General features: G+C 45.1%; 1 protein-coding gene across 1 annotated transcript in view; it reads right to left on the bottom strand.

Moving 5' to 3' along the window:
* The window catches only part of IDH3A (isocitrate dehydrogenase (NAD(+)) 3 catalytic subunit alpha), a 114,671-nt gene extending 87,496 nt beyond the window's left edge, over positions 1-27,175 (bottom strand). Inside the window, exon 1 of the mRNA XM_078685206.1 lies at positions 27,004-27,175. Coding sequence (XP_078541332.1) covers positions 27,004-27,030 — 27 coding nt within the window. The 5' untranslated portion in view covers positions 27,031-27,175. The remainder of the gene's footprint in view (positions 1-27,003) is intronic.
* Positions 27,176-27,882: the final 707 nt, after the last annotated feature.

Below are 27,882 nucleotides of genomic sequence, written 5' to 3'. Positions count from 1 at the left end.
TTCCGGGAGCTCAAGCTTCAGCGGTCGCAGAAGCAGTAGCAGATATAGAGACCATAGTGGGCTGGTTCCCCTCCCCAAGTGTGACAAAAGCAGGAGCTGCCTTTTTTAGGTCTCGGCTAGCGTAAGACTGCGCACATGTGCAGTCTCGCTGGCGAGACTAAATGACAGAGTGAGTTTCACTGGCGAGGTTAAGCCCGCCCCTCTTTTCCATTGGCTGGCGTCACCGTTCATGCTAAACGGTGGCCAGCCATTGGAGAAGAGGTCCCAGTGACGTTCTTCTTTCTCTTTAAGCCCCGTCCTTTTCAGACTGGCTTGCTTGACTTACTGCTGTGGTAAAAGGTTTCTTATCTTCTTTACGGGACGAAACAGATGGCCCCATAAAGAAGATGATAAACCTTTTACCACAGCAGTAAGTCAGGCTGAGGCCGTCCGAGCGGGACGGCTCTGAAAGAGAATTTTTTTTTATTTTAGTATGATCGTGGCACCCGCGCATTACTTTTAAAATGTTATTAAGTAAAGCCCGGGTGCCGCGTTTATACTAAAATGAAAGAAATAGATGTTTTGTCTATTTCATTCATGTTGGTATAATCGTGGCACCCGCGCTTTACTTGTAACATTTTAAAAGTAAAGCGCGGTGCCGCGATTATACCAAAATGAAAAAAATAGAAAAAACATCTATTTCTTTCATTTTGGTATAAATCGCGACACCCGCACTTCACTTTTAAAATGTTACAAGTAAAGGGTGGGTGCCACGAATATACCAAAATGAAAGAAATAGATGTTTTTTCAATTTCTTTTATTTTAATATAATCGCGGCACCCGCGCTTGGCACCATGGCAGGAGTAACCAGTATCGAGGCGGTAAAGCGCAAAATCCAAGTGCTGCAGCAGCAAGCCGGTGAGGCAGAGGAGCGGGGTGAACGACTTCAGCAGGAGACCGAGGAGGAGCGACGGGCCCGCGAACAGGTGAGAACCGGGTGCTTGAACATGGCACTGCAGGGGAAGCAGGGAAGTCGAGGAGGAGTTGTCAAAGTGCTGCCAGGTAAAAGGTCGGTGGGAATGAGTAGGGCGGCCCGAGACGGGACACCGTATGAACTGATTTGGGGGCTGATGGATGTTGGATGGAGCTGCGGGTACAGTGCCAGAGAGTCAGGGGTGTGGCTGCATGTAGATGAAACTGGGGAATGGTAAAGAGCTTTATCAATCTTGGTGGCCAGGGGGGTAGGATTGCATGCAAGTCAATGGATTCATTTAACTGAGTGAATGAATGGTAAGGAATCGAAGGCGGGCTGTCACGGTTCAGGCAAGCGAGAGATGTGGAGTGCCCGTGTCACTCAAGAGAGAACGCCAGGCATTCGGTGGGGAGTGCCTGACAAACCGGTAATCAGCTGAACCCAGCGGATCAAACCGGACCGTGGGATAAAAGATTTTACAATCATGAACTGCATGCGAGGACAGATAGAATCACAAAGATTTGAGATTTTATCTGTGCAGTATTCATTTGTCAAGGTTAAGGAGAGGGAGGGGTCATGCACTCGCAGGGGCTTTGGAAAGAGGGTGGCACGTGAGGATCTGGCATCTAGGTGGGGACGCCGAGTAGATCTCCAAAAACCCGGCAGCGCTAGGACGCGGCCAGGCTGGCAGGACATGAGTCTTTGCCCTTCCTGTCTACGCTTCCGCTGCCTCCCTTGTTACTGCAGAGCCCTGAGCTCGAACGAGGCGTAGAGGGAGGAAGGAGCATGGTTTAACCTCGTAACCTCTATGGGTGGCATAACAGCACAAGGAGCCACGTTAAGTGTGGCAATGGGTTACAGCATACCAGCCGGATTCGTGGGTGGTGTACAGTACATTTGGGTGGGTGTTACGGTAATGGTCACCATTCATTGTTGCAAGCACCAAGTATTTTATTTATTTTTTATTTTATTTTAGTAGTTTTGTATAGCGCTGGCTGGACCCAAGGGTATCAGAGCGCTTCACAACATATACAGTAAATGGCATTATGAGCAGACTGAAATTCAAACATACATAATCTGTTGATAGAATGATTGTATCAAGAAGCTATTTTGGTCTGCAGCCTCGATGTCAGACTTGGAATTTTGTTAAAGCTGGAGTGACAGGTCGGGAGCAGTCCAGGGTCTCATAGGTCCCTCGAGTACGGTCGAGGAAGAAGTCTTTGAGGAGCCTCTTGAATTTTGAAAATGAAGAGATTGTTCTGATGTGGGGAGGAATGGAGTTCCAGATTTTAGGAGCGTTGCCAGCAAAAGATTTAGCTGTAGTTCTGAGCTTGCGCAATTTGGGCGGGATGAGCAGTAGAGAGCTGGAGCTCCTTAGGTTTCTGGACTGGCCTGCCCTATTGAGTTTGGCGGCCAGGTATTCTGGTTTACATGTATGCAGGGCTTTGTGCGTGATGCAGGCTGTTCTGAAACTGGCTCGTAACTCCACTGGAAGCCATCTGAGTTCTTTGAGGGCTGGAGAGATGTGCTCAAATTTCTTAATTCCGGAGACCATCCTTGCTGCTGCGTTGAGTGTCGTCTTCAGGGGGGCAAGATGGGATTTTGCTGTCCCTGTCAGGGTCGCAATTCCATAGTCTATTCTGGAGAGGACCAGAGCCTGGGTGGCCTGTTGAAGGTCTTTGGGTGGAAGGAAGGGTTTTATTTTGTATAGTAGTTTAAGGTTGAGAAAAGCGCCTTTAGCAGATTTTGAGATGTGTTTCTTCATGTCAAGTTTTGGATCTAGGGTGATCCCTAGAGATTTCACCGAGTCTGCTAGTGAAAGGTTACCATTGAGGGCATCGATGGCTTTGAGCCATTCTTTGATTTGAGGGTTATCATCTTTGTTGGAAATAAGTAGTATTTCTGTTTTGTCTTGGTTCAGTTTCAAGTGATTGGTTGAGAGCCAGTCTTGTATCTCCTTGAGCGTGTTGTTTAGTCTCTGGATGTCCTCAATAGAGGTCGTTTCCAGATATAGCTGCGTGTCATCCGCATATAGGTGAAAGGGGATGTTGGATTTTCTAGAGAGGTGAGGGGTTCGATATAGATGTTTTAGAGCTGTGGGGAGAGAACAGACCCTTGAGGAACACCTCTGATGACCGGGTGTAGGTCAGATTCAAAGTTTTTGATTTTTATTCTCTGTGATCGGTTGTGTAGAAAGGAGGAGAACCATTGGAGGACTGTCTCTTGTAGACCAGCTCTTTCTTGAAGGACCCTTAGCAGTAGATTGTGGTTGACTGTATCGAATGCAGCCGATAGGTCAAGGAGGATGAGAAGACGGCATTGGTCCGAGTCGAGTGATTTGCGTAGGTCGTCTATGACATTGAGGATTGCAGATTTAGTGCTGCATCCCTTTCTGAATCCTGATTGGAGGGGATCTAGAAGCTTGATGTTTACAAGGTGAAGGGTTAGCTGAGGGAGGACACATCTTTCCATTATTTTGGCCAAAAAAGGAAGGTTCGAGACCGGTCTGTAATTATTTAAATCTTCTGTGTCTAGACCTGGCTTCTTTAATAGTGGTGTGACTTGTCCTACCTTGAGGCAGTCTGGAAGGGATCCAGAGCTCAGAGAGCTATTGATGATCTTGCACCATATTGGAGCTAGGACTTGCTTTAGGTCTTTGGTCAGAAGAGGCGGTAGCTGGTCCAGGTAGTGTGCTGAGGGCTTGGCTTTGGAGATTAGATTGACTATCTCTGCTTCCTGGATGAGAGAGAATGATGACCACTGTTGTGGAGATTTTATGGAAGCGTTGAGAAGGTTTTTGGGAGTATTGATCTCATTGAGGGAGGTGGGGGTTGAGCCCAATGCTAGGTCTATCTTGACAATTTTGTCGTTAAAGAAGGTTGCGAAGCTGTCGCATCGAGCTTTGGATGCTTGAGTTAAGGGGGGAGTAGGTTTGGAGGTCTGATTCTTGATGATGTTGACAAGCTCTTTGGGCCGTTTTTTTGCGTTATCTAGTGCAGAACGGAAGAAAGCTGACTTTTTATTCTTGATATGATTTTTGTACATCCTGCGGGCTGCTTGGAGTTGCTCACGGTGGAGGGTTGAGGGATCGTTCCTCCATGTTCTTTCAGCCGCTCTTAGAAGTCTTCTTTCATCGTTGATATCGGAGGTGAACCATGATCTAGAGGGAGTATTCCGAGCTTTCTTTACTTTAATGGGAGCAATTTGGTCGACGGTAAGCGCCAAATTAGTGTGAGAGAGGTGATATCGTTGGATGAGAGGTGGTCAGTGTCAGGGGGGAGCAGCAGGCTGATTCTTTCTTCTAGGACCGCTCGAGGAATTTGAGCTGTGTTCCTAACCCATTTTGGAATGTCTAGTTTTAAAATTGTATTGTCCACGATTGGAAGGTTAATGTTAAAGAGGACTATGTGATGGTCAGACCAGTCGACTGGGAGGATGTGATCGATGGTGATCGTCTTGCTTTCAGCAATAATGGCGTCAAAGATGGCTCCTTTGTGGTGAGTTTCTTCTAGGCAATGTTGAGTCAGATTGTTCTCAAGAAGTAGGAAGTTTAAGGATTGAATGAGTGGATTCTTGGTTTCGTTCCACCTTAGGTTGAGGTCGCCCAGGATTATGTAGTTAGAGTTGCCTAGAGCGCAGTGGGCAATCAAGTCTGAAAGGTGAACCGTGAATTCTGAAGAATTGCCTGGGGGATGATAGAGAAGATGGCATAGTATGGGTCTGGAGTCCTGAGTTTTGATGTTGACTGAGAGACATTCAAAAGAGCTGTACGCGCAAGAGGAGATTTCCGTGATGGCGATGTTGTTCTTGTGGATGATTGCTATGCCCCCTCCTCTGTTCCCTAGCCTGTCCTTATTGATCATCGTGAAACCAGGGGGCACTAACATGTCCATGATTGGGTAGGAGAGGTTGTTGAGCCAGGTTTCTGTTATGAATGCTATCTGTATGTCATGGGAGAGAATGGCTTCTGAAAGTTCGGATGAGTGTTTGGAGACTGATCTGCAGTTTATGAGCATGCAGTTGAAGGGGGATACTTCTCTGTGTTCATTCGGTTGGGCTTTGGGCAGGAGGGCAAGGTGGGACGGGGGTCTGGGTGCTCTCAGGGGAGGGTGTTTGCTTCTGAAGCCCGTGATAACTTGGATCGTGGATTTTGGAGACGAGTTCAGTGGAAGGTCTAGGGGTGCCTTGGGGAGAATCATTATCTGTGAGGATTGTGGGGAGGGTGTTCTGGGGAGTGTGTCCAAGGAGCAGATCTTCCCTTTACAGGGGGAACCGTCTTTAGGTCTGGGTGGGACGTGTGGCTCAGACTGGGGCGTTATTCTGTCTATGGTTGTATGGGTAAGATCGGCTTGCTCTGAGGGTGAATGTGGAGGCTTTCGGGAAAGGGTAAGGGAGGAGAGAATTTCACTCAGGCCTCGAACCAGTATTTCCAACTGGGATTCAAGTAGGGAGAGGCGCTGTGCCGAGCTGTCTATGTAGGGTTGATGGGTGTATGAGTCTGTAGTGGTCTTGGGTGAAGGGGGAAGGACTAAGGGAGACGCGAACAAGGGGTGAGGAACGGTGTCAGAGGCCGTAATGTCCCTGCTGACTGAGGGAGGGTCAGGGTGGATTAAGGAGGGACGAGGGTCTTGTTTAGGAGGATTATTGTAAGGGGGCTGACTAGATAATCTGTGGTAGGAGTAAAAGGGTGGGAGAATGTAGCCTCAAGGCATGAGATGGGACCCAGGTGACGAGAGGACGAAGGGGGGTTAGTGAGCTCAGCTGGAAGGTGATGGTCCCCAATGGGGGTTGAAGGGAGAGTGGAGGAGAGGCATTGATGGGCAGGCAATCTACTCGACGGGAATGCTTCCTCGAGAATGGTGCCAGAACCTGAGATAATCGGGGGTGGGGGGTTGTGTGAGGGCTGAGCTGGAGGATGGGATTCCACCAAGGGAGATAGCAGAGGAGGTGGGGAGGAGCCTGGGTGTCCGGGTTGGCTGGTTGGCTGGGGGTAAATGGAGGGAGGAGGGGAAGAGTTACGGTAGGGAGCTCTGGTTGGAGACTGTCTAATAACCTGGTGGTGAGCGGAGAGAAGATGAATGGAGTTGCGAAGGTAGCGTCGTGATGAAGCCGAGGTGGAAGTCTGGGCAGCTGTATGGGGGATCTGAGTCGACTCCAGTCTTGGTTGTTTGTCTAAGTGAAAGGCTGGCGTGAATCCGAGATCTGGTGGGGAGAAGGAGGCTTCTTTTAGTGGGAGGAAGAGAGAATCGAAGCTCTCTAGGTGAGAGTTTTTGGCCTGAATTAGGACTGTGCCGTTCGTGAAAATGGTGATGGAGATATATCCGCTCTTAGACTGGGGGTTCGGGAGAGAAGTCGTCAATTTGCAACTGAAGGGAGTGGTGGTGGTTTTGGAGATATTGAGATGTGTGTTTAGAGTGGAGTGCCAGAAGTCTGGCCTATCTGTGTGAAAGATGAGGTCCATTTTGATCTGCCCTCTAGAGATGCAGTGGTAGGCGTCAGCGAATAGAGTCTCGGGATGTTGTCTGAGAAGTTTATGTTTGAAGATTTTCTTCGCTTTGCTAGTGCGATTAGGGGGGAAGGTGATTGCGAAAGAGTTCGGTCCATGGGGGGTCAGGGGGTTTGGAGTTAGCATGGGGGTAGCAAGATGTGAGTTAGGTGGCATTTTTTACTATGAGGTGGTCGGGAACCCAAGTGAACGGCCTCTCCAGCAGCATAATTGGGATTACGTGCCACAAGTATTTGTCTTGGGGAATACGATGCTGGGTAACCTGTCCGACATTCCCCTCTAATGGAGGAAGTCACGAGCAAACAATGTTATAACCACTACACAGCAGAGTGGAGTGTCTGTTATTGCAGTCTGGTACAGCAGTAAGCAGTTGATGTATATTATACTGGTGTAAGGCAGGAAGGTGTGTGGCGGTGGAAGAAGGCTGCATAAAGCGTGGGGTGATCTGAAGACTGGTGTAATAGCCCGTACAGCACGACTCTGTGAGAAGTGACTGTTTCCTTGTACGTCAGCCAGTCAAACGAGACTGGCGTACAGCAGACATGGATGGAGTTCCGGTGTATATCCTTGTAGATCGAGAAGCAGCTAAAGAGAGGGCTATTACCCATCACAGTAGGGTACCAGACTCAAACGGTGCCTAGGAAGTGTGGTTCATTGTGCGTTCCTTCGAATCTGCTAGGGTTTATTTGAAAGTTTATTAAAGTTCTTGGGATGGCAGCAATTAAGGGATAGCATTGGAATCTGTTAGAACCGCTGGAGAGTACAGTATTTTATGAATGGATAATTGAATAGAAAGACCCTTCTTCCACTGATGGTCAAGGGGGCGCCAGTCGCCTGTTCACGTCTGTTGTACGCGTATATTGTTTTTGTTTCAACATATTTTGGGTGGAGCCTGAACGGAAACACCTTTGATTTCGAATCCTGTGGTCAAAGATCAGCCATATAACATTTAAGAAAAGAAACTGAAACTTTTCTCAAATGTTTGACATGAGACATGTCTCAGCATACACTAGGGTATGCCTGGTGTCACTGTAAGTGGCCTCATTAAACTTGCTGAACTTCCAGCATGTTGCCAGCCACTGCCCCATTTACTTTTGAAATGAGTCCACTGTGTGATTTTATATTGATTCACTGGTCTATATTGCAAAGGTCATGCTCTGAAAAAATTAAGCATGTTTTAATAATTGACAGAGGATTCAATGATTGGAAGGAATAACGATTCGTGGGCTTTGAAAGGAACGCTGAGTCCAGCCCCCGACCACATAAGCTGCAGTTAGAGGCAAAAGTAAGGCCTCTTTGGGCCTCTTTCTACCTAGACTGGCCAATGTGATTGTAGTTTACCCAGAAGTCTCTTCTGTGGACAAGTAGGTAACTTGCCGCTGATAGACTTCGGATTAACTAGAGATTAGTCTGACCCCTAAGAGCCGCGGTGCTGTTAAACATGCACTAAAATACACGCCTTGAAACTAGGACGTGGTGTGTATTACATTGTTTATTGCTGCACCTGCTGTGTCCCATTCTCTCATAAAGGTGACCTGCCTCATCATTACCGACATGTAAAGCCCTTTTAGCTAGTTATCAACAAGGTGGCACAGAAAGGTGAATTTAATGTCTCGCCAAATGTTACATATAAGCAGGGGGTGTCTTAAGAGTAACTTGCGAGTCATGTCGATTTAACCAGTTTTAGAGGAAATGCACATACCATGGTGTGGTCAGAATTAATGAAAGCATGCACTTAAATTATGGTGGGCGCATTTGGGAAATGGCGCACAACTTTATTCAAGTCGCTGGTCGCTGTGTTGGGGAACCGGGGCGTATATATATTTGATCAGACTTTTGCGCAGAGAGCAAGACAGTGGACTGAAAATGGAGGTGGGTGCAGTGAAAGGAACGCGGCATCAGAGAAAGTGTAGGCAGAAAAAGAAGCTGCAAGGGTGATTTAATAGACGGAAGTGTAAGATATTGGACGAGATGCACGAGTTGGAATGAAGATTACACATATTTGGTATTCGACCGCGCCCTAGAAAAACAATGTCTCACCCCATTTTCTTTCGTTCTTATTAACCACGGAGAAGGCGAGCATATGGAGATAACTGGCTCCATGCCCCTCCAAAAGAGTTTAATGAAACGGGGCCAGAGCTGCTGTCATGGTATTCATAGGTACAAGATAAAATTACCGTAGTACCCCTGACAGAAGCTGTACGTGTTTTTGTGCGCGCCCTTGTGAGTCAGTGAGTACTTTAGTGGCTATAGTAGGCCACTATATATATTCCTGTACGGTTAATCTAAATGCTTTGAGACGTGCATGCCATGCACATAATAACCCTTTTGCTCCATCAGTCCTTTGTCGACTTATTACAGCTAATCTGCTTTTAATTGAGTTGTACGAGGCTTCTGCAGCATGACTAAAAAGAAATAAATCCCAGCGGTCCCTTCCAACCCACTACTCACTACCATTCACTCTCTACCTACTACTCTACTACTCTACTCTACTCTACTCTACTCTATTCTCTACTACTCACTCTCCAGGGATCGACAAATCCACTCGCCCGCTCGCATTTGCGAGGGAGAATGGATGAGGACAAGCTATTTTTAGGTCCTACTCGACCTTTCTGGCGAGTAGGAAGTCAAACTAACTTTTGTCCTCTGTCTTTGAAAACAGAGCAAAAGTGACAAGATAAGACGATTTAAAGGCATTTGTATTGCTCACAAAGGGAATGAGCAATAAAGATGCCTTTAAATCTTGTTATCTTGTCACTTTTGCTCCGTTTTCAGAGACGGAGGTCAAGTGGGTTGCAGTCAGGTCGAGGGGATTTTCCATGGTACCAGACCTGCAGGACTAGTACCATTTTTCGGATTTGTCGAGCCCTGCTCTCTTCTACTCACTCTCTACTACACTCTACCTACTCTACTCTCTACCTACTCTACTCTCTACCTACTCTACTCTCTACCTACTCTACTCTACTCTATACTACTCACTCTCAACTACTCACTCTCACCTACTCACTACCTACACATCTCTACTACTCTCTACTACTCTAGTCTCTACTCACTCTCTACTAATCACTCTCTACTACTCACACTGAAAAAACAGCGTGACCTTACTCCAACCCTTTACTTTTTGCCTAAAGGCACTAGTGAAAAAACATTCAAAATGCAATAGGTCTCATCTTTGTTACACTTAAAGCAATTCTGTTTGTAATCAGGTGGCTTTTTAGCTTTACTTTTATTACTGTTTTTAAAACTTTCATGTACATAACATGCATATATATATATATATATATATATATATATATATATATATATATATATACATATATATATATATATATACATATATATGTGTATAAATATATATACATACATAAATGTCTGCATATCTATATAAATACCAATATTAATGCATCCATACACATACATATGCATGGTATGTACATAAACGTTTAAAAAAACACTAATAAAAGCAAAGCTAAAAGCTACCTAATTACAAACAGAATTGCTTAAGCTTAACTAAAGCCGAGACCGTTGCATTGCAAATGCTTGTTTTTTTTACTTTCATGGACCATTCTGAGCAGTGCTTTAAATGGGTAGGTACTGAGTATCGGCACTTATTTTTTTGTTCCCCCTCTGAGTACCTTAACTTCTGCGTGGCCACGGAGAGTACCGGTACTCACTGCAGCATGTTGGGATTTCTCAAAGTTTCCAAAGAAATGGTCATCATGAGAGCATGCACAGCATTTCTACTCTACTGTGCATGCTCACGTGATTAGCATTTCACACGGGCAGTGACCATCATTTCGCATCAGCAAAACGTGTGAAGTCACCACCCCCAGCCCCCGTAGCTGTGTGACAGGAATGAATCGAAGCACTTTAATAGGCAGTTCGCACTTTTTTCCCTCCATTTAAACCACTGATTCTGAGTATAGGGGTCAGCGCGGTGGCTGCAGAAGTGAAGTAAGGCCCACTGCCAGGAGGCGCGGAGGCAGCCTGTATTCGGTAATTGCGGCTTGTGCCTAACTGATGCAAGGCTGCGTGCTGTACCTTTCGCCGAAGTAGCCCTCACTCTAACTTCTTCCAATTTCCCCAGTATATTTAGTGCATTGGCATTTCTCGGTGCATGCGAGTCAAGTGGGCCCGTCAGTTCTGCCTGACCTGAGAAATCTGGTGACCCCCAGTGAGTGGGTGGGAGGGCGCCCCAATCCAATCCCGGCATTCTTCTTTTGTCTCTCGTATTACTGGTTACCCACACGCCGACTGCAGCTGCTCATTTCAGCTTTATAGGGCTCTGCTTAGTTCCCATTTGGTGTGCTGTGAAATGGATGCCACTGAAATCTTCCCTCTTGCATTATTAGTGAATTAGAGCTTGCTTCCGAAGAAGAGGCCCGTCTAGGACCGGGTACCGTCTGCGGGACATGGGGTGGTCCTACCCTCTATGATTCTCTTTGGTAGCGCCCCTTTTATACAGCTCTCAAGCAAAGTCCACCCTGATGAACAAAGACTGCCTAAAGATCAACTGTCAATCTTCGAATACAGGAAAATCTGCTTTCTCAAGGCCAGAAATGACAAGCCATCAAACAAAAACAAGCATTGGCATAGCCAATGGGTCTCGCCTTTTGAACCTTTAGCCATGCAACAGTTAATGTTGTTGCACAAAAGATATTGTGCTGGATAGCTAAACACTTATAAGGTCCCAAAAGCGAGACCTATTGACTATGCCAATGCTTGTCTATAAAGGCTGGTTGAGAACATGTTTACTTTACGACATTAAACGTAATACGAGTGAAAAAACTTGGTTTAGTTACAAATTGTGTGCTGTGTTTTTCATGTTCTCATTTTCCTGTATTATTGAGGTGAAGATTATAAAAATACGAGTATAAATGAAAATGATGCGAACTTCACAAGCTGCTGACTATAGTCATGCCTTCTTGTGCCCTAGAATTTCCTGCAAGTACTTGGTATCCACATTGGCTATGGCACCCGCAGCCGTGTGACTAGATGGCATCCATACCTTATATTTTGCAGAAAGATACTAAGAAATGCACAATACCAACATTATTGTCCTCTTGCCTTGGTGTTTTTTTTAACTCCCCATTGTAGTTTTGAAAGCATCAAGCTGATCGCCGTGAGATGTTTTTTTAATGTCACTAGATTATTATGCGTTCTAGACTGACATTCAATTGCAGTATGGAGTAAATAAAATGACTACATTCTGCAGGCCACAGGTTCTTAGTAAGGTTTCCTCAACCATCCACCTTTCCAAGGTCGATTAAATCAGTATCATTGAGTTCGGTAATGGTAAAACCTAAATAAAAATTTGTTTTTATTTGGATGGGGTTGCACAGTGCTGACCCATATATGAAAATACATTTGGGAGCTTTTATCTGCTTCTGGGAGTGTGACGGCATGCTTGCCCAGTGGTCATTAGAAAGGCCTGTTTTGAGCCGTTTGTGTGACTGCAGGTAACTGTTGCATTGTGTGTGTTTGTTTTTCCAGTGACCGAGAATTTGGGCATCCTGTCTTAGCCAAATTGCATACAACCTTACTCATCTGTGTGCTTCTAGAGGAGACTATATTCTGGAAGCCTCAGCTGGTTTAATATTTCCGCATCTAAATGTTTTTAAACTTAATAATTTTCATTACTTTTGAGGATTAAAAAGGTTGCTTTAAAAAAAAAAGTGAAATCTAAATTGCTGTGCCGCGAAGGGTCTGTTTAGATGATTATACACACTCTGTTATATTTTATTTTCTCATACAACTGCGGCAGAACTCAATTGTAGATTGCATGCAGAATTTACCTTTTTTGTTTTTTCCGTTTACTTTTTAATTTTTTTTTTTACAGTTTTTATGTAGTTGAAAAAAGATCAGAGTCTTGTAACTAAGTTTGAAATCTGCCAAACGTTTGAACTAACATTTTCTCACCCAAGGGCCCGCCTTCCGTTTCACAGTGCGTACAGACATGTTTTTGTGCTACAGTCCGTTTTTGAGGGGAATGGCCGGAAATAAGATATTTGTAAAGAGTGTAGACTTTTGTTTTTTAGGCATAAATACAAGTTTGAAGTGGTTAGGTAGTAAGAAAGGACAGCTTTGTCTGAAAACCTCCTTCAAAGGGACAGCACAGTGGATCTGTGAATCGCACTATAAATACACATCCATACAGCAGAGCGGGACTTGCGTCATTTCACTATACTCATTACGGTGGCAGAAATGACATCATAAACCCCTTACCCTAGGCACCATGTCATCACAGGTAGTACCGTCATATGACTTTTGAAGCTGATTGCACCCCTATTGTCTGTCTTGTTTTAACAATCTTATTTGAAACCCGAGGCTGCAGCATGGAAACAACGCCTGATGCACTGACAGCTAGCGACAAAAACTGAAGTGGTGTACTTTTGATAGATCAGAAGCGAGATGGGTTATATCGGACTGGAAGCGAAGCAGTCGACAGTGCTCCAACGAGCAATGTAATGGGAATTATGTCAACCATCAGCAATAGAGAACTGATGCCCCTGGGAAGCAGATTCTATGACTAAACCTCTTGATATACACGTGTGTAAGATGGGGTAGGTAGTAGGTATGCTGTATGCATGATAATGGCCAGATAGACATCTCGGTACAAAAGGGGGTGGTGGTGGACGGAGCATCTGAACCAATCAAACACTCACACCCAGTCAAAAGATCTGGGTTTGATCCATCACCGTTCTTTAGCCCACTCTGCCACCCCAGTTCAGACATGGCTATATGCAAATCAGTCTGACCTTGTGCCTCATGGGACCAGTCCAGCCCGAACTGCCAAGCCATGCCTTTCCTGGACCGGAAACAAGCTACCGAGGACCGGTTTCTGGCATTCCAGCCATCTTCAGCCTGGCTTGCTTGAATCCAGTGGCAAAGTGAGCAAGGGTCTCACGTCTGAGCATACCCTGCCACACTTATGGCGGCCAAAGCGGTACAAAAGGGGGTGGTGATGGACGGAGCATCTGAACCAATCCAACATTCACACCCAGTCAAAAGATCTGGGTTTGATCCATCACCGTTCTTTAGCCCACTCTGCTTTCCCAGTTCAGACATGGCTATATGCAAATCAGTCTGATCCTGTGCCTCATGGGAACAGTCCAGCCCGAACTGCCAAGCCATGCCTTTCCTGGACCGGAAACAAGCTACCGAGGACCGGTTTCTGGCATTCCAGCCATCTTCAGCCTGGCTTGCTTGAATCCAGTGGCAAAGTGAGCAAGGGTCTCACGTCTGAGCATACACTGCCACACTTATGGCGGCCAAAGCGGTACAAAAGGGGGTGGTGATGGACGGAGCATCTGAACCAATCAAACACTCCCACCCAGTCAAAAGATCTGGGTTTGATCCATCACCGTTCTTTAGCCCACTCTGCCACCCGAGTTCAGACATGGCTATATGCAAATCAGTCTGACCCTGTGCTTCATGGGAACAGTCCAGCCCGAACTGCCAAGCCATGCCTTTCCTGGACCGGAAATAAGCTACCGAGGACCGGTTTCTGGCATTCCAGCCATCTTCAGCCTGGCCTGCTTGAATCCAGTGGCAAAGTGAGCAAGGGTCTCACGTCTGAGAATACCCTGCCACACTTATGGCGGCCAAAGCGGTACAAAAGGGGGTGGTGATGGACGGAGCATCTGAACCAATCAAACACTCCCACCCAGTCAAAAGATCTGGGTTTGATCCATCACCGTTCTTTAGCCCACTCTGCCACCCGAGTTCAGACATGGCTATATGCATATCAGTCTGACCCTGTGCCTCATGGGAACAGTCCAGCCCGAACTGCCAAGCCATGCCTCTCCTGGACCGGAAACAAGCTACCGAGGACCGGTTTCTGGCATTCCAGCCATCTTCAGCCCGGCTTGCTTGAATCCAGTGGCAAAGTGAGCAAGGGACTCACGTCTGAGCATACCCTGCCACACTTCTGACGGCCAAAGCGGTACAAAAGGGGGTGGTGATGGACGGAGCATCTGAACCAATCAAACACTCACACCCAGTCAAAAGATCTGGGTTTGATCCATCACCGTTCTTTAGCCCACTCTGCCACCCCAGTTCAGACATGGCTATATGCAAATCAGGGGGTTGATCATCCATCAGTAGGGAGAAGGGAAGAGGGGTCCATTCATATCCCCATTATAATAATCAAGTTCATCAATTGGAAGAATGGACACTTGTAGCTTCATAACCATTGGTTATAGTTGAAGCACCCTCATAAACGCTTTGATATTAAATGCGGTGTATATCTGTTGTCCGCCCCTTATCAGCGTATGGCATAGTCATCGGGTGTTCAATATTGTGCTATATGCCAGCCTCATCCTGAGGCAACCTCTGGTCTGGGTAGCAATGCCAAGAAATTGAAAGACTCTCCCAGATGGAGGGTGCAAAAAGAGGTGTTTATTTTTTATAAAAAACACTAGACCTCCACACAAAATTCTTTAATATAAAAGGAGAGGTAGTGTTGTTTAAAATAAATTGCGATATTGTGGTCAATTGAGTTACTAGATCACTTCATATCTATTTCAAAAATGGTCGACATGTTTCTGCTCTTTGGGCCCAGCCGGGTCTGTAGAGCATTCGTCAGGACATACAAAAACATATAAGTACTCACACCATTTGTGTGGTTCTCAAGAGTGTCAGAATTCTTAACACTTGGTTGAAATGTATTGAAATTCTAAAAGAGGAGACAAATAACAAACATCCATATTTTGCATGTCAAGGTTATGTCATTTTTTATCCGATGTGGAAAAGCACCGCTCTACAAGTTGGTCTCATCCAGTTATCAGAGACTATACAACTTTTCCAATGTCCTCTTATATAGACGCTGAGTCGTGATGTATAATTGCAATACTCGTTTAATAATCCATTTTTGGAAAAAACCAGCCAACGCGTTTCGTTCTGAAACCAGAACTTCTTCAGGGCGCAATGGTTGTATCAAGGCGTATTGGCTTCCAATCTTAATTGGGTTTTCTAGTCTTCAAATTGTATCTTCCCCAAACAGTCGATTCCCACAAAGCAGGGATTATAAGTGTCTCCCCCTGTTCTGTTTTCCTATTTAAGGGGTTCAGAAGACCAAGGGAACTAAACTTTTCCAAAAGATTGTATATTCAATCAATGAAGTTTTATCTTCAAGTAGAAAAAATCTGTCTTATATATTCAATATAGTATTCCTCCTATTATTTCGGATTCAGTAAATATCTTTATGGTAGTTGCCTTGTTCGTTGATCCCAATACATCAACCCCACAGCGTTCTGCTATTTCAAAACGCCGCCATCTCCGCGTCATATAGCACATTTACAATGCTCCAATTTTAGAGGGGTGAACAAACCTCGGTAGCTTGTTTCCGGTCCAGGAAAGGCATGGCTTGGCAGTTCGGGCTGGACTGTTCCCATGAGGCACAGGGTCAGACTGATTTGCATATAGCCATGTCTGAACTGGGTAGGCAGAAGAACGGTGATGGATCAAACCCAGATCTTTTGACTGGGTGTGAGTGTTTGATTGGTTCAGATGCTCCGTCCATCACCACCCCCTTTTGTACCGCTTTGGCTGCCATAAGTGTGGCAGGGTATGCTCAGACGTGAGTCCCTTGCTGACTTTGCCACTGGATTCAAGCAAGCCGGGCTGAAGACGGCTGGAATGCCAGAAACCGGTCCTCGGAAGTTTGTTTCCGGTCCAGGGAAGGCATGGCTTGGCAGTTCGGGCTGGACTGTTCCCATGAGGCACAGGGTCAGACTGATTTGCAAATAGCCATTTCTGAACTGGGGTGGCAGAGTGGGCTAAAGAATGGTGATGGATCAAACCCAGATCTTTTGACTGGGTGTGAGTGTTTGATTGATTCAGATGCTCCGTCCATCACCACCCCCTTTTGTACCGCTTTGGCCGCCATAAGTGTGGCAGGGTATGCTCAGACGTGAGTCCCTTGCTCACTTTGCCACTGGATTCAAGCAAGCCGGGCTGAAGACGGCTGGAATGCCTGAAACCGGTCCTCGGAAGCTTGTTTCCGGTCCAGGGAAGGCATGGCTTGGCAGTTCGGGCTGGACTGTTCCCATGAGGCACAGGGTCAGACTGATTTGCATATAGCTATGTCTGAACTGGGGTGGCAGAGTGGGCTAAAGAACGGTGATGGATCAAACCCAGATCTTTTGACTGGGTGTGAGTGTTTGATTGGTTCAGATGCTCCATCCATCACCACCCCCTTTTGTACAGATAGACATGTGGCATATCTAAACAAGCAATGGCTGCGCAGCCGTGAAAGTGACACGGCCGCGAAAGTGAAAGTAATGGCCAGCGGAGGAAGAGATAAAAAAAGGCAGATGGCGGCTGCACGCGTACACGCGAGCGTGCACGCAAGCTTTAGGCCAGGAAAAGCTTGTGGGTAGCACTTTGAAAACCACCTTACTGCTCCAGGCTCGACCTAAAAAGTAATGAGTAATGTCCTTATAAGACAGAGCTTCTAAAATGGAACAAGGTATCATGAAAGTTTGTTGAGTAACTGACTCTGCTCAATCTTTCTTTTTACTGTACAATTCTATAGGAAACAATACATTTTCCCAAAAAGCCTTTACTTGTGTGTAAAACGCACCCCACAGGGCACGAATTCTTCATTGGGGTTGTGGTATCAAGAGGTTTCAAAGAAGGCCTGTGTTCGACCGGTAGGAGTGGGCACGATACACAACATGACCGGTATGAGGAGTCCGTGAAAAGTCATGTTAAAGTGCTCGAAGGAGAACAACCACTGAGATATAAAATTATTTTGGGGATTGCCGTCTTCCCAACCCTGTGAGTTTTTATTATAATAGTGATGTTTACCATCAATATATTACTACACTGAGACTGAATCGTTTGGTGATTGACATTATGAGGGCTCAATTTAATAGCGATTATGTTATCGATCTGAGACACGAAGCGGGCCGCCTTTCCACAAACTCTTTTTACTTAGAAGACTGTGCAAAGAAAGGTATAAAAACCAAACAAAATTTCTGCTAATCAGGGCCAGGTACTTAAAAAGGCCTTAGAGCATAGAACCATCCCAGGATTTACACAACTCTTAGTAGAGTCAGGAGAGCTGAGATATTCTTCAGGTAACAAGAAAAACACATTTCAATAAAACAGGAACACGCATTTTAATGAAATCTATATATTAGTCCTGTGCGGCAAGTGCAAACTGGAGCAGAATTAATATCACTTTTGCCCGACTTGTCCAATAGATGGGTACAGAAAATATTCAGCTAAATCCTGGCATCCAATTATTTGGGTTTGAGGTGCATTCCCTTAACACTACTAATGCAAAGAGGCCATTAGCCACATGTTTTAATTAAACCATGAATGCAAAAGGCAAACCAATAAACTCTGTCCCTGTATGGGAAGAGGCAACTTTGCTGTTCAGTTGGATGGGGTCAGTATTACAAAGTAAGGTCACCCAGTGCAGAGCCCCAGACACACCAGGACTGGACATTCTAAACAAAAAAAGACAACTGTCCCAGAAGCACGAATGCTTGTTTCGAATAGTAAAGTGGTGCAACCCAAAATAGAGGGCGAAATAACTGGCAGAGGTTTGCACATATTGTAAGAGGATCACTAATTCGATCCGGTTACAATGTGAAAAGCATGATGATTTTGCCATAACAGGTATGAGCACGTTCAGCTTTGGCTGTGCAGCCCTGATCAGGGTGAAACATGCTTCAGGCAAACAGCACGCGTAACACACCAGTCAGTGCCTGAACAAACTGCAAACAGAGCAGCATCAGAAACTTGAATCAGAGTTATCTAGTGACGTTACAAGCCCTACTGTGTTCTTTGTCCCCTGTCTCACCACTGCATATCTATGGTTCAAATTACAGTCAGTTGAAGCTACAGACAATACTGTCTCCAGCTAGTGACTACTTGTTAAAGTTCAGTCTTAAAGGTCAGTGGTGCAAGTCAGGGTACAGTTGCTATACCTAACTGGTTACAGTTGTATTATGGGCTCCACAAGCCCCCCGTTTCATTTCACCCACAGCACAAGCTGTCAAGAGCTCTAACATCAGGGTGACTCGAGCTACCGAAGAGTTCCAGGTGGAAAACAAAACTAATAGACTAGTTCACTGGAAAGTGAGCGAGATGAGAGAACGGTGCAGTGTCTGTGACAACCTTAAACTGAAGATTGACTAATACATGGTAATCTGTGGCAGCAAACACAAAAAACAATTACTGTACATATTATTACTGTGAAAAAAACCTGATCAGTGAATTTGGTTTAATAAACACCAAGGCCCCAATTCATAAAGCAATGTATGGCTGAAAAAAGCTCAATTTATGCCTGTCAAGTATCTACAAAATGATACATGGCTATGGTAAATGACTTTGCCACTACATAGCTACAAGACACAACTATGAACAATTAAACTATAGTAAACACCAGTCAAGTGGTAGAAAGTGAGAGTTTGCTGGCATTTACAAACTTCTCTCTGAATTTTCCCACCCAGAAAATGTACTCTAGTAAAGGGGTGGTGTTTGGACTGGAATGTAATATGCATGGTTCACACGTAAGTTCCCCTACCCAACTCTGTGTCCCTGTTTTCTGATTCAAGCCCTGGCATCATGTTATCCTAGCACGTAAGCAGAAGCGTATGTCTGTCTGTTGACATGAGTGAGTGTGCTGGACCTGTCCTGTGAGTATGGAGGGGCGCACCAAGCGCACCATCACAAACATATGTAACGGTGGTGGCAGCGTATTGCGTTTTGTGAATCCACAGTTATGGCCAGAACTTTTCATATGAGCCACTGGAGTAGAGGTCTACTGACCCACTTGTGTAAAGGTTTGTTTCTATATGTTTAACTGATTCTTAGAGCTAACATCCCATGTGTATGCTGAGCATCTTTGTTTATGTCGCCTCAGTGGTAGATGCATGGATTGTGTGAGTGAATCAGAGTAATGTAGGCCTGTGCGATATATTTTGGATACCCCTGGCCAAAACTTTTACACTGAATGGATGTGAGCTTGTTTTCCCAGATAGTGGAAGTGTATATAAGGTAGCGGGAGGAGACCTAGACACTAAAATAAGGGAACAAATGACAAGTCTCCTTTAAAAATGCAATTAGGCTTTTGCTTAGCCATGGACTGATGATTCGTTTTCCTGAAGCAATGCCATTTTGGTGATGGTAGGATTGATGGGTAGGAATGCAGGCTGTTGTGAAAAGAGGAGGAGACCCCTTAGGTAATCTTTTTGTCTTTGCTTGATCTCTCTACATTTAATGGATGACAGCTAGGCACTGAAAGCTCACATCTTGTTGTGCCTCTATTGTGGGTGTTACAGGCTGGAGACAATCGTGCTGTATACAAAGGTCGGGTCTGAGGAGCAGACTGAAAAGCAAACTTGAAAGTAGTACCACCCCAAACTGGTTCTGAAAGTGCAGACAGTGATACACCGCTCCCGTCTAATATTATTATATAAAAGTGGGAACCCACTCTTTGTTACAGTACCAAGTTCTCTATGACCAAGGAAGGGAGTGTTTAGGACACAGGACTGCTGTCAACTAGCGCTGGTGTCTGCCCGACAGCCATCTTCCCAGTGACGAGGGGACCTCACCTGAGTCTTTTCCGGGGAGAAGAGTAGTATAACTGGCCAGAAGCACCTAGAAGCCAGTGTGCCTGCTGAAAGAGGGAAGAAGCATGCAGAAGAAGTGACTGTGCAGGAAGAGCGAGGAGAGCTGAATGAGATTCCAGAACAGGATGATTGGGGAGAGAAGATGTGTGTATCCAGGTTTAGGCAGGTAATAGTCTCTTCAATAGAGGTTGCTGTGTGAACTGTGATAACTACCTGAAGATTGTCAGAGCCCAGTCGGACTATGCTCCGAGTCCAGCAAGGCTTGTAGTATGCCATAATGCTCAGAATACCATGCGCCTGAAGAAATTCATAGTGCTCAGAAGAAGAGTGGCCTCAACTAAACTACACTACAATTAAGAAGTTAGGCTGGTGCTTGGCCCTGGTGCCCACAGGAGATTGGCCACACGCACTGCCAGTTGGTGATCTGCCTATGCGTAGCTGCACCAATCCGAGAGCACCTGCCCCCTGTGTTCTGTGGACAAAGCTATCTCTGCCTACAAGAGTGCCACCTACAGCCATTGGAGGCATGCAGCAACAGCACCATCTTCACCAAGGGGGCATGGGACATCGAGAGACAGCGGACAGAGGTACAGACATACCTCAACACCCAGGACACTAAATTGTACTTAGCTTATATTGGGTGCGTAGTATTCAGTCCTAGTAAGCGCCAAATTGCTTTTCTTATTTTAAAGTAAAGCACTGGGTTGAGCAATCTGTCATTGCGCTGTTGAGTCCTGAGCTCTGTGACTGTGCGCCATCGCTACCAATGAGTCAAGTGCTGAAGGGGCTGTACTTGCTACCGTCAGCGGAGCCATAATACAACAGACACTGGTACAAAAGAGGGAAATGACCTCAAACCAACGGTTGAAGCCTAGTATCCTCTGTTTGCCCTGTGGCTCCCCGAACTGTCTGACAGCTAGAGTAGCTCTCCTTCTAGAGTGATAAGGAATGGGAAACCGTAAACTACCAAATGTCATAAGGGTGTATGGGTTCATCACGTGGATAAAAAAATCGCCATCTGTAATAGAAGGGATTGTTTTGTACATTTCTATCATCTGTACCCCAGTGAATTGTCTGCCATAAGGACAATCGAATATGTATGCTTAGTCGACATTGAGAACAACTGGAAATCTACAGTCTGCTTAGTTTTTTTAAGGTGTACTAATTTAGATACAGTCACTCCCTGAAAATACATGAGACCACAAAAATCATAAGCATATATTTACAATGTGCAGGTTTGTACATTTTCTGTGAATACTTACCAGTGATTTAATTAAAGAGAGAGTCTAAGCATCCTCATTGTATCCACTACATGTGAAGTACACCTGCCTCCTTCAGAAAAGCATATCCCTACAAACACTAAGCAAAAGTAGTTTGCCCTAGTCACATGGGCTTATAATAGACTGCTAATCCCCACACGTCCTGTTCACACTAAAGTTCAATATATAATACTCATCCCAGTCCCTAAAATCCTCTTGATGACAACCCAGAGGGGGGGTTTGGGGGGGGAGAAGTAATGAATCAAACGAGACAGCCTGGACTCAGTGAGTAATATAAGCACTAACCCTTCGTCCCGTTCATTACGTGAGAGGAATACCCAAGCTAAACTGAATGACTAAAAACAATTACTGTAACTCAAATAATGCTTAGAGGTTTAATAATACCTTAGAACCAAGAACATTCGGTAATTGAACATCGTACACAATTCTGAAATGTTTAGTAAAAGCTGAGGAAGATGCTTAAGTAGCCACCATACAAATCTTAGCTATGGACCTGGAATTGTTGCCATGAGAATGACAGTCACTAAGTGTATTACTCTTGGATCCCCACAGGGCAAGGAACTTTAGAATCTTGTCATGCCAAAGATACCGAAGACGTGATCCAACGACTTAAGAACTATGTATAAGGCTTACACCCTTTCTTTGCTGAAAGAAAATTCACAGAGAGTTTCGGGTTGTATATTTCCAGATAAATCATTAGAGGTTTTTTTTAACCAAATTATGGAGCTCTCCCTCTTAAGTAGAAGATGAATGAATACTGTGTTAAAACACTTCCTGTTCAAAATTAAAAGGGAGAAGAAACTTTTGGAAGAAACTAAGGCCCCAACCTAAGGACTACTCTTTCCAGAAACACTTTGAAAATAGAGCTCTACAAGAGAGACAACCTAACTCCCCTAAACATTTTGCACAAGTGGTTACCAATAAGAACTGAATTCAATCTTTATTGCAAGAGGAAGGGCTTCCCCTGTGCCTTCAAACATTCATCCTTTTCAAAAAGGGGTACATATTGATTTTGATCTAAGCCCTTCCATTCACTTAGGATAAGAGCTTTAATTTTTTTCATGCAAAGGTAATGGCAAAGTAGAGTATCTGTCACATCGAGGAAACAAATCATGATATACTTCTACCTTTAGTAAAACTGGAAACCCCAGGTTTTACCGTATGTGATGCAAAACTTGGCTTGCCTCGTCCGTTCTAATACATTTGCCTCAGGTGGAAGTCCAAGGACCAGTTTGGTCAGAGTTTGAAGAGGATGTATCACTTAGTTCCTTATTCCCTTGACCACTCTTGTGTCTTTTCCTTTCCCACTGTTACCCTAAAGTCAAAGCTTTGGCTACTGCTTCCTCAATCATTTTCTTAATTTCACCAGTGGACATAATTGAAGCCCGAACAGGAAATGTGTGCATGTAAACACTCCTCCTTCCCTGATGAAACGAGAATAAATCTCATAGCCAAGTGCTAGAGAAAAAATAGACCCAACAAGGCTACTAATGCAGTAACCATGAATAAGCACAGCGTGACAATTAACGACCGAAATCACAACTACTTTTACTTGTGACCACTCAACATACATGAATATAAAAAAGATGAACACACACAGTCCCCAAAAGCAGTGGGCATTATCCCTTTCCTTTGCTTGCTGGGTACCCTTAAATGTGAATGCACACGCAGGTCTTTATCCCCCATAGTAAGTTCATATCTGCTGAAAGAATCAGTCTGTAAGGCAGTGGAGACACCCCAGCATTTTGCTCCTCCCATCGTGCTGCTCCTTTGGAGACCAGGAGGCCAACGACCCTCAAGCAGCATTGAACCCCACAATGCTTCAAGAGGGGGGCCAGCCAGTGCCACTATTCCCAGTCACTCTCTCAACAAACTTCCCAAAAAAACGACTTGCCGATTATTCGAAACCTCCAACACAGCTCTGCAGCATAGGAAGAGAGAAATCAAAAAACAGATAAAGGTTGCAGCTGGCGCCCTGCTCTCTACTATACATATTTTAGGAATACTGCCTGAAAGACAGAAGAAGAAGAGTAGGCTAGTGGTAGGTCGTTCATTATATAGCCTATGCAACTACAGATGACAAGGTTAGCTTGTGCATAGTGTTCTGTGTAGACATAACCATGTCTGAAGAAGGCAGACATGCTTCACAAAAAATGATGAAAACGAGGAAAGGGACAAACAGTTAATGAAAATTATGTTGTGTATTGTGTTCAGGCGCTCAACATCCATTGGGTTGAAAGGGCTTCCGCCCACCTCATGCCCCTCCCCGTCGTGTGTCTCAGCCCAGGCTGCTGGGGGCTTGGCTGAGCAGTGTCTGGAGTCTTATCTCTGGCATGCCAGAGTTTTTCACAGGTCTTTAAAGACCATTTGCATATTTACATGCCTTTGGAAAATGGTTACAGAGGCTTAGTTTTTTTCTGGTTCTAATACCCCCTGGGCCCCCAGTCTGCCTATTCCTATGCAGTAGTGTGAGAATGCATTTCATGAAAAGGAATATAAAGTAGGATTGCCAATAGTAAAATGCCAGCCATGGGATATTTAAAGAGCCTGCAAAGGTCTCGTCTTGACTAAATCGGATTTTAAATAAATCGGTATGTATTAATTTGTAATGTGACTTTTCTGTCTTTGTTGCCTTTAATTATCAGTCATGGATCATTCAGGCAGCCCTAGAACACAATTAAAAGTGCTTTTTATTTATATTTGCTGTTCGAAGTATGCACAGATAAGTACTGAAAATACAGTTATAGGTGACTGTTAATTTTTGTACCGTCTGTGACATCAAAATAATGAGCTGGCAACCCTAATCACAATACTGGAAATTTGTTGAAGGATCAGCACATTATATATTTCCTCCACCCTCGATCCCTGATGAATGCCATAATAGCAATAGTTTAACCCACTCAAATTCATATGGTCACCTCACTCACCTTTCAGTCACTCCTCTTACCCTACTCTCACAATGTCACATCACTCACCGTGCACTCACATGGGTGCTCCTGCCACCCACACAGCGCACAGGGTTAATGTGCCTGCTACAAAGAATGTGTACCATGCAGATGACAGAACTGAGTATGAGTAAACTATGAGTAGCACAATAAAAAAACGAAATGTTTATCAAAAAGGTCCTATAGAGAGAGGAGGTGCATTGTTGGTGAGTGGTAGTGAGGGAATTTAGGGAGAAGGAGGGAATTTAGGGAGAAGGAGGAAATGGTGGAGTGGCGCCAAAAAAAGACTGTTGTACCGTGTGCGGCGAGTGCTAGGGCCAGCACTGGCTGGGAGTGTTAGCCCCCAGTGGCAGCTCCTCCACTATGTCGGAGTAGCGTCACACCACTGCTTTTGAGCAGTAGAAAGGAAATATAAACTGATAAACTTTGTTATTCTCATTTTATATTTCCTTTGCGGGTGGGTGGGGCGGAGTGGTATGCCCACTACCAAGTGCGCAATGACTGTTTGGTCGACCCTCTTGGGTCGCCCAAACAGTCATACTCACTCTCCCCTTCTCCATACAAGCTGCATTACAGCCTGCATGGAGAACATGCCCACACCTACAACCCCTGGCTGAGCGCCATGTCACGGCGTTCAGACTAATCACAACTCTGCATTGCAGCATTGTGATTGGCTTAGAGGAGGGAGCCTGGCTGCCTGCTTCCAGTTCCTGAAATCGGAAGCAGGAGAGCAGGAAGAGAGACGGGGGACCCAACCCGCAGAAAGGAAAGGTTTTTTATTTTGGCCCCTGCGTAACGTCCCGCCGCCCCGCGTGACATCCTCCACCCACCAGGGCCGGCGCTAGGCATGGGCAGTGTGGGCAGCTGCCCAGAGCCTCGCACTCTGCCTGCCAGGATGGGGCCCCGCACAATGGCAACAACCCACCAGTCCTCGTGTACCCGTGCCGATCTGAGTGAAAAAAATGCGTCTCTTTACAATTGGGCTCATGGGAGAGGGCCCCCCTCCTGGGGCCTCTAAGGGACGGTGTGGGAAGGCCTAGGGGAGGGGGACACCTCTCAGCTGCCCATTCAGAGATTCCGCTGGGCGCCCATTGTATGATTGTGTTGCACACATAGGTGGGAACAGGCGCGCAACACCCATTGAACTCACCGGGCTTCTGCCCCCCCCGGCGTGTCTGGCAGCCCGGGATGAGACAGATCCCGGGCACACACACAGCCACACCCGAACATTTCACAGGTCTTTAAAAGACCATTTGAATGTTAATTAGGCCTTGGTGTTGTTTCACCCCTTGTTGGAGGCCCTGCAGCTCCACTCTGCCTACGGATTAAAGGTTCAGCCCCCCCCCCGAAAGTTTTTCTTAGCCCCCCCTGAAATTTGGCTTTAGTTGCGCCTCTGGGCGGGAAGAAACCTTATTTGAACAAGCAAAGCACTTCGCTGTCAGAAGACTCACTCTAATGTAAAAAACTTTACTGTTATCAGTGTCCATCTCCTATGAAATACAAACATCATTCATTCATTGTAATATACTCCAGGCTCTGCAGATCACTTTGCATTGGTTACGGGACAGATTTACAAATCACCAGTCCGAATATCATTCCAGTTTTTACAATTGATGCATTCCCTTTTGCAGACCGGTCTCTACAGTGCAGCACTCCCTCTTTCAGTTTTGTATTTCTAGCGCACCTCCGTTTCGGATCTGTCAATAATGTAAGTGGGACCGCGATCAGCTCAGAGCCTCAGACAGTAGATTCTACAGGCCAAGGCTTTCTTTTACATTCCGTACTGTTTACATCACCAGACTCTGCTTCAGTCAAAACACTACAGGTCGCTAATTTCTGTTACAGACCAGTCTCTACAGTCCCTTCATCACAACTGTGCTATAAGCTAAGCCTCTCTCACCTTTATTACTAATTGCACATGTATTTGATATATACTTATTTTTTTAGGCATCCGTTATAGCCTCAACTTCTTCCACCTTATATCTGTTGGTTGTTAGTATGGATATATGACTGTCAATACGTAACCTACCTCGATGTAATGTGATGTAATGTGCGGAGAGGGTTTAAGCCATTCCTATGCAATAGAACTCAACGAGTACAAGTTACTAAGCAATCTCAACCCCTGTCCTCATGCAATCGGGGTCTCGCAAGGCCCACCTTATCTACTGATATGGCCATGTTAGGAACCAGGCCTCTCGCACCTTTATTACTAATTTGCACATATGTTTGTAAAAGGTTTATTTAGGCACCCCTTATAACCACTGCGCCTTTTACCTTATATCTGTTTGTTTTTATAATCTGATATTGGACTGTTAATGTGTAACCTACCTCGATGTTAAGCGCTCTGATACCCACGGGTCTTGTTCGCGCTATACAAAACTCTATAATAAAATAAAATAATAAAATAAACTGTGTCTCCTACCTGGCAGTCCCAGAAGCCCAGTCTCTAACTCTATAAGTCAACTATTAATGGAGTTCTTATTTCTTGGCACACTTTTAGTAATATGATAAGTGGGGATATCCTTGTGACCCGATCATTTCCCTTTGCTGTGGAACATCAAGCTGTTTATTCTGAGCTGTCGGATTACGATTGAGCATCATCTGTCCTAGAGCAGAGAGCACTGCTCGAAACCTGATGGCCAGTATAATTTCACAACCCATACAAAACACCGTGAAGGCCACAGGGATCCCACCACGCCTTTTATTGGGGCCCCGCAATCAACTGTCTCACCAGTGACCTCCACGCGTTCCCGGCCATGCTCGGCGCTGCTGTTGGTATCGAAGCGTCCTCAGGCTCTATCCTCCTGCGTACAACCACTGACTGAAGGGGTGAGGAAGCGAGCTGAATCTACAGTGAGAGCGTGCGCCCGTCCTGTCCTACATCAACGTCGTCGCCATCTTAGAGAGAATACGATTTTACGAGCTTCAACAGAGAAAAAAGTCGCTGTGATCATTTTAGATTTCATTTGAGCTATCACAGTACACGTTGATAGTGTTGTTGCTAAGTTTGTATATTTTTTATTTTTATCGTTTATGAAAAAGCTGCAATTTTTAAACAGTAGTTATTTTGTTTTAACATGATTAGCATATATTTAAAAACACACTTTTGTTTTGTGATTCTACATCACCAATTTTTTTATTCAGTCTCAAAAAATATATTAGATTAATATATCTGTAAACTTTGATGCCTTAAACTGCCAAGGTTATGTTGGCGCATACAGGGCAGCCATCTTGGAATGTTAGGCAGCTAACGCACTGCCAAGGATTTTTTTGTTAAATGGTAATTTTCAGCGCAGGGCACTCCTGGCATTATTGCAAGTTATATCTAAACACTATGATAGGGGGCGGATCTTTTCAACGAACTGTCACACAGCGCACTGCTTTTTCACTGTATCTACAAATCTCTTTTTAATAACAATCGTTATTATGCTTTCGGAAACATCAAAGAACTAATGGATAGTAACAGCTGTTTTTGCAAAGAAAGCTGTATCGCTTTTTTTTTAAGTGGCTGCCTATTTTATGAGAATTTTGTGATGTAATTTTCGGGACCAAAATCTAATTTCCTTTGGCACGGTCATCAGATGCCGATTTGAGTCCTTGACACTTGAAG

The sequence above is a fragment of the Lissotriton helveticus genome, chromosome 3_2 (genome assembly GCF_964261635.1).
Source record: "Lissotriton helveticus chromosome 3_2, aLisHel1.1, whole genome shotgun sequence".
Taxonomy (NCBI): Eukaryota; Metazoa; Chordata; class Amphibia; order Caudata; family Salamandridae; genus Lissotriton; species Lissotriton helveticus.
This window is presented reverse-complemented; position numbering and strand designations above follow the sequence as displayed.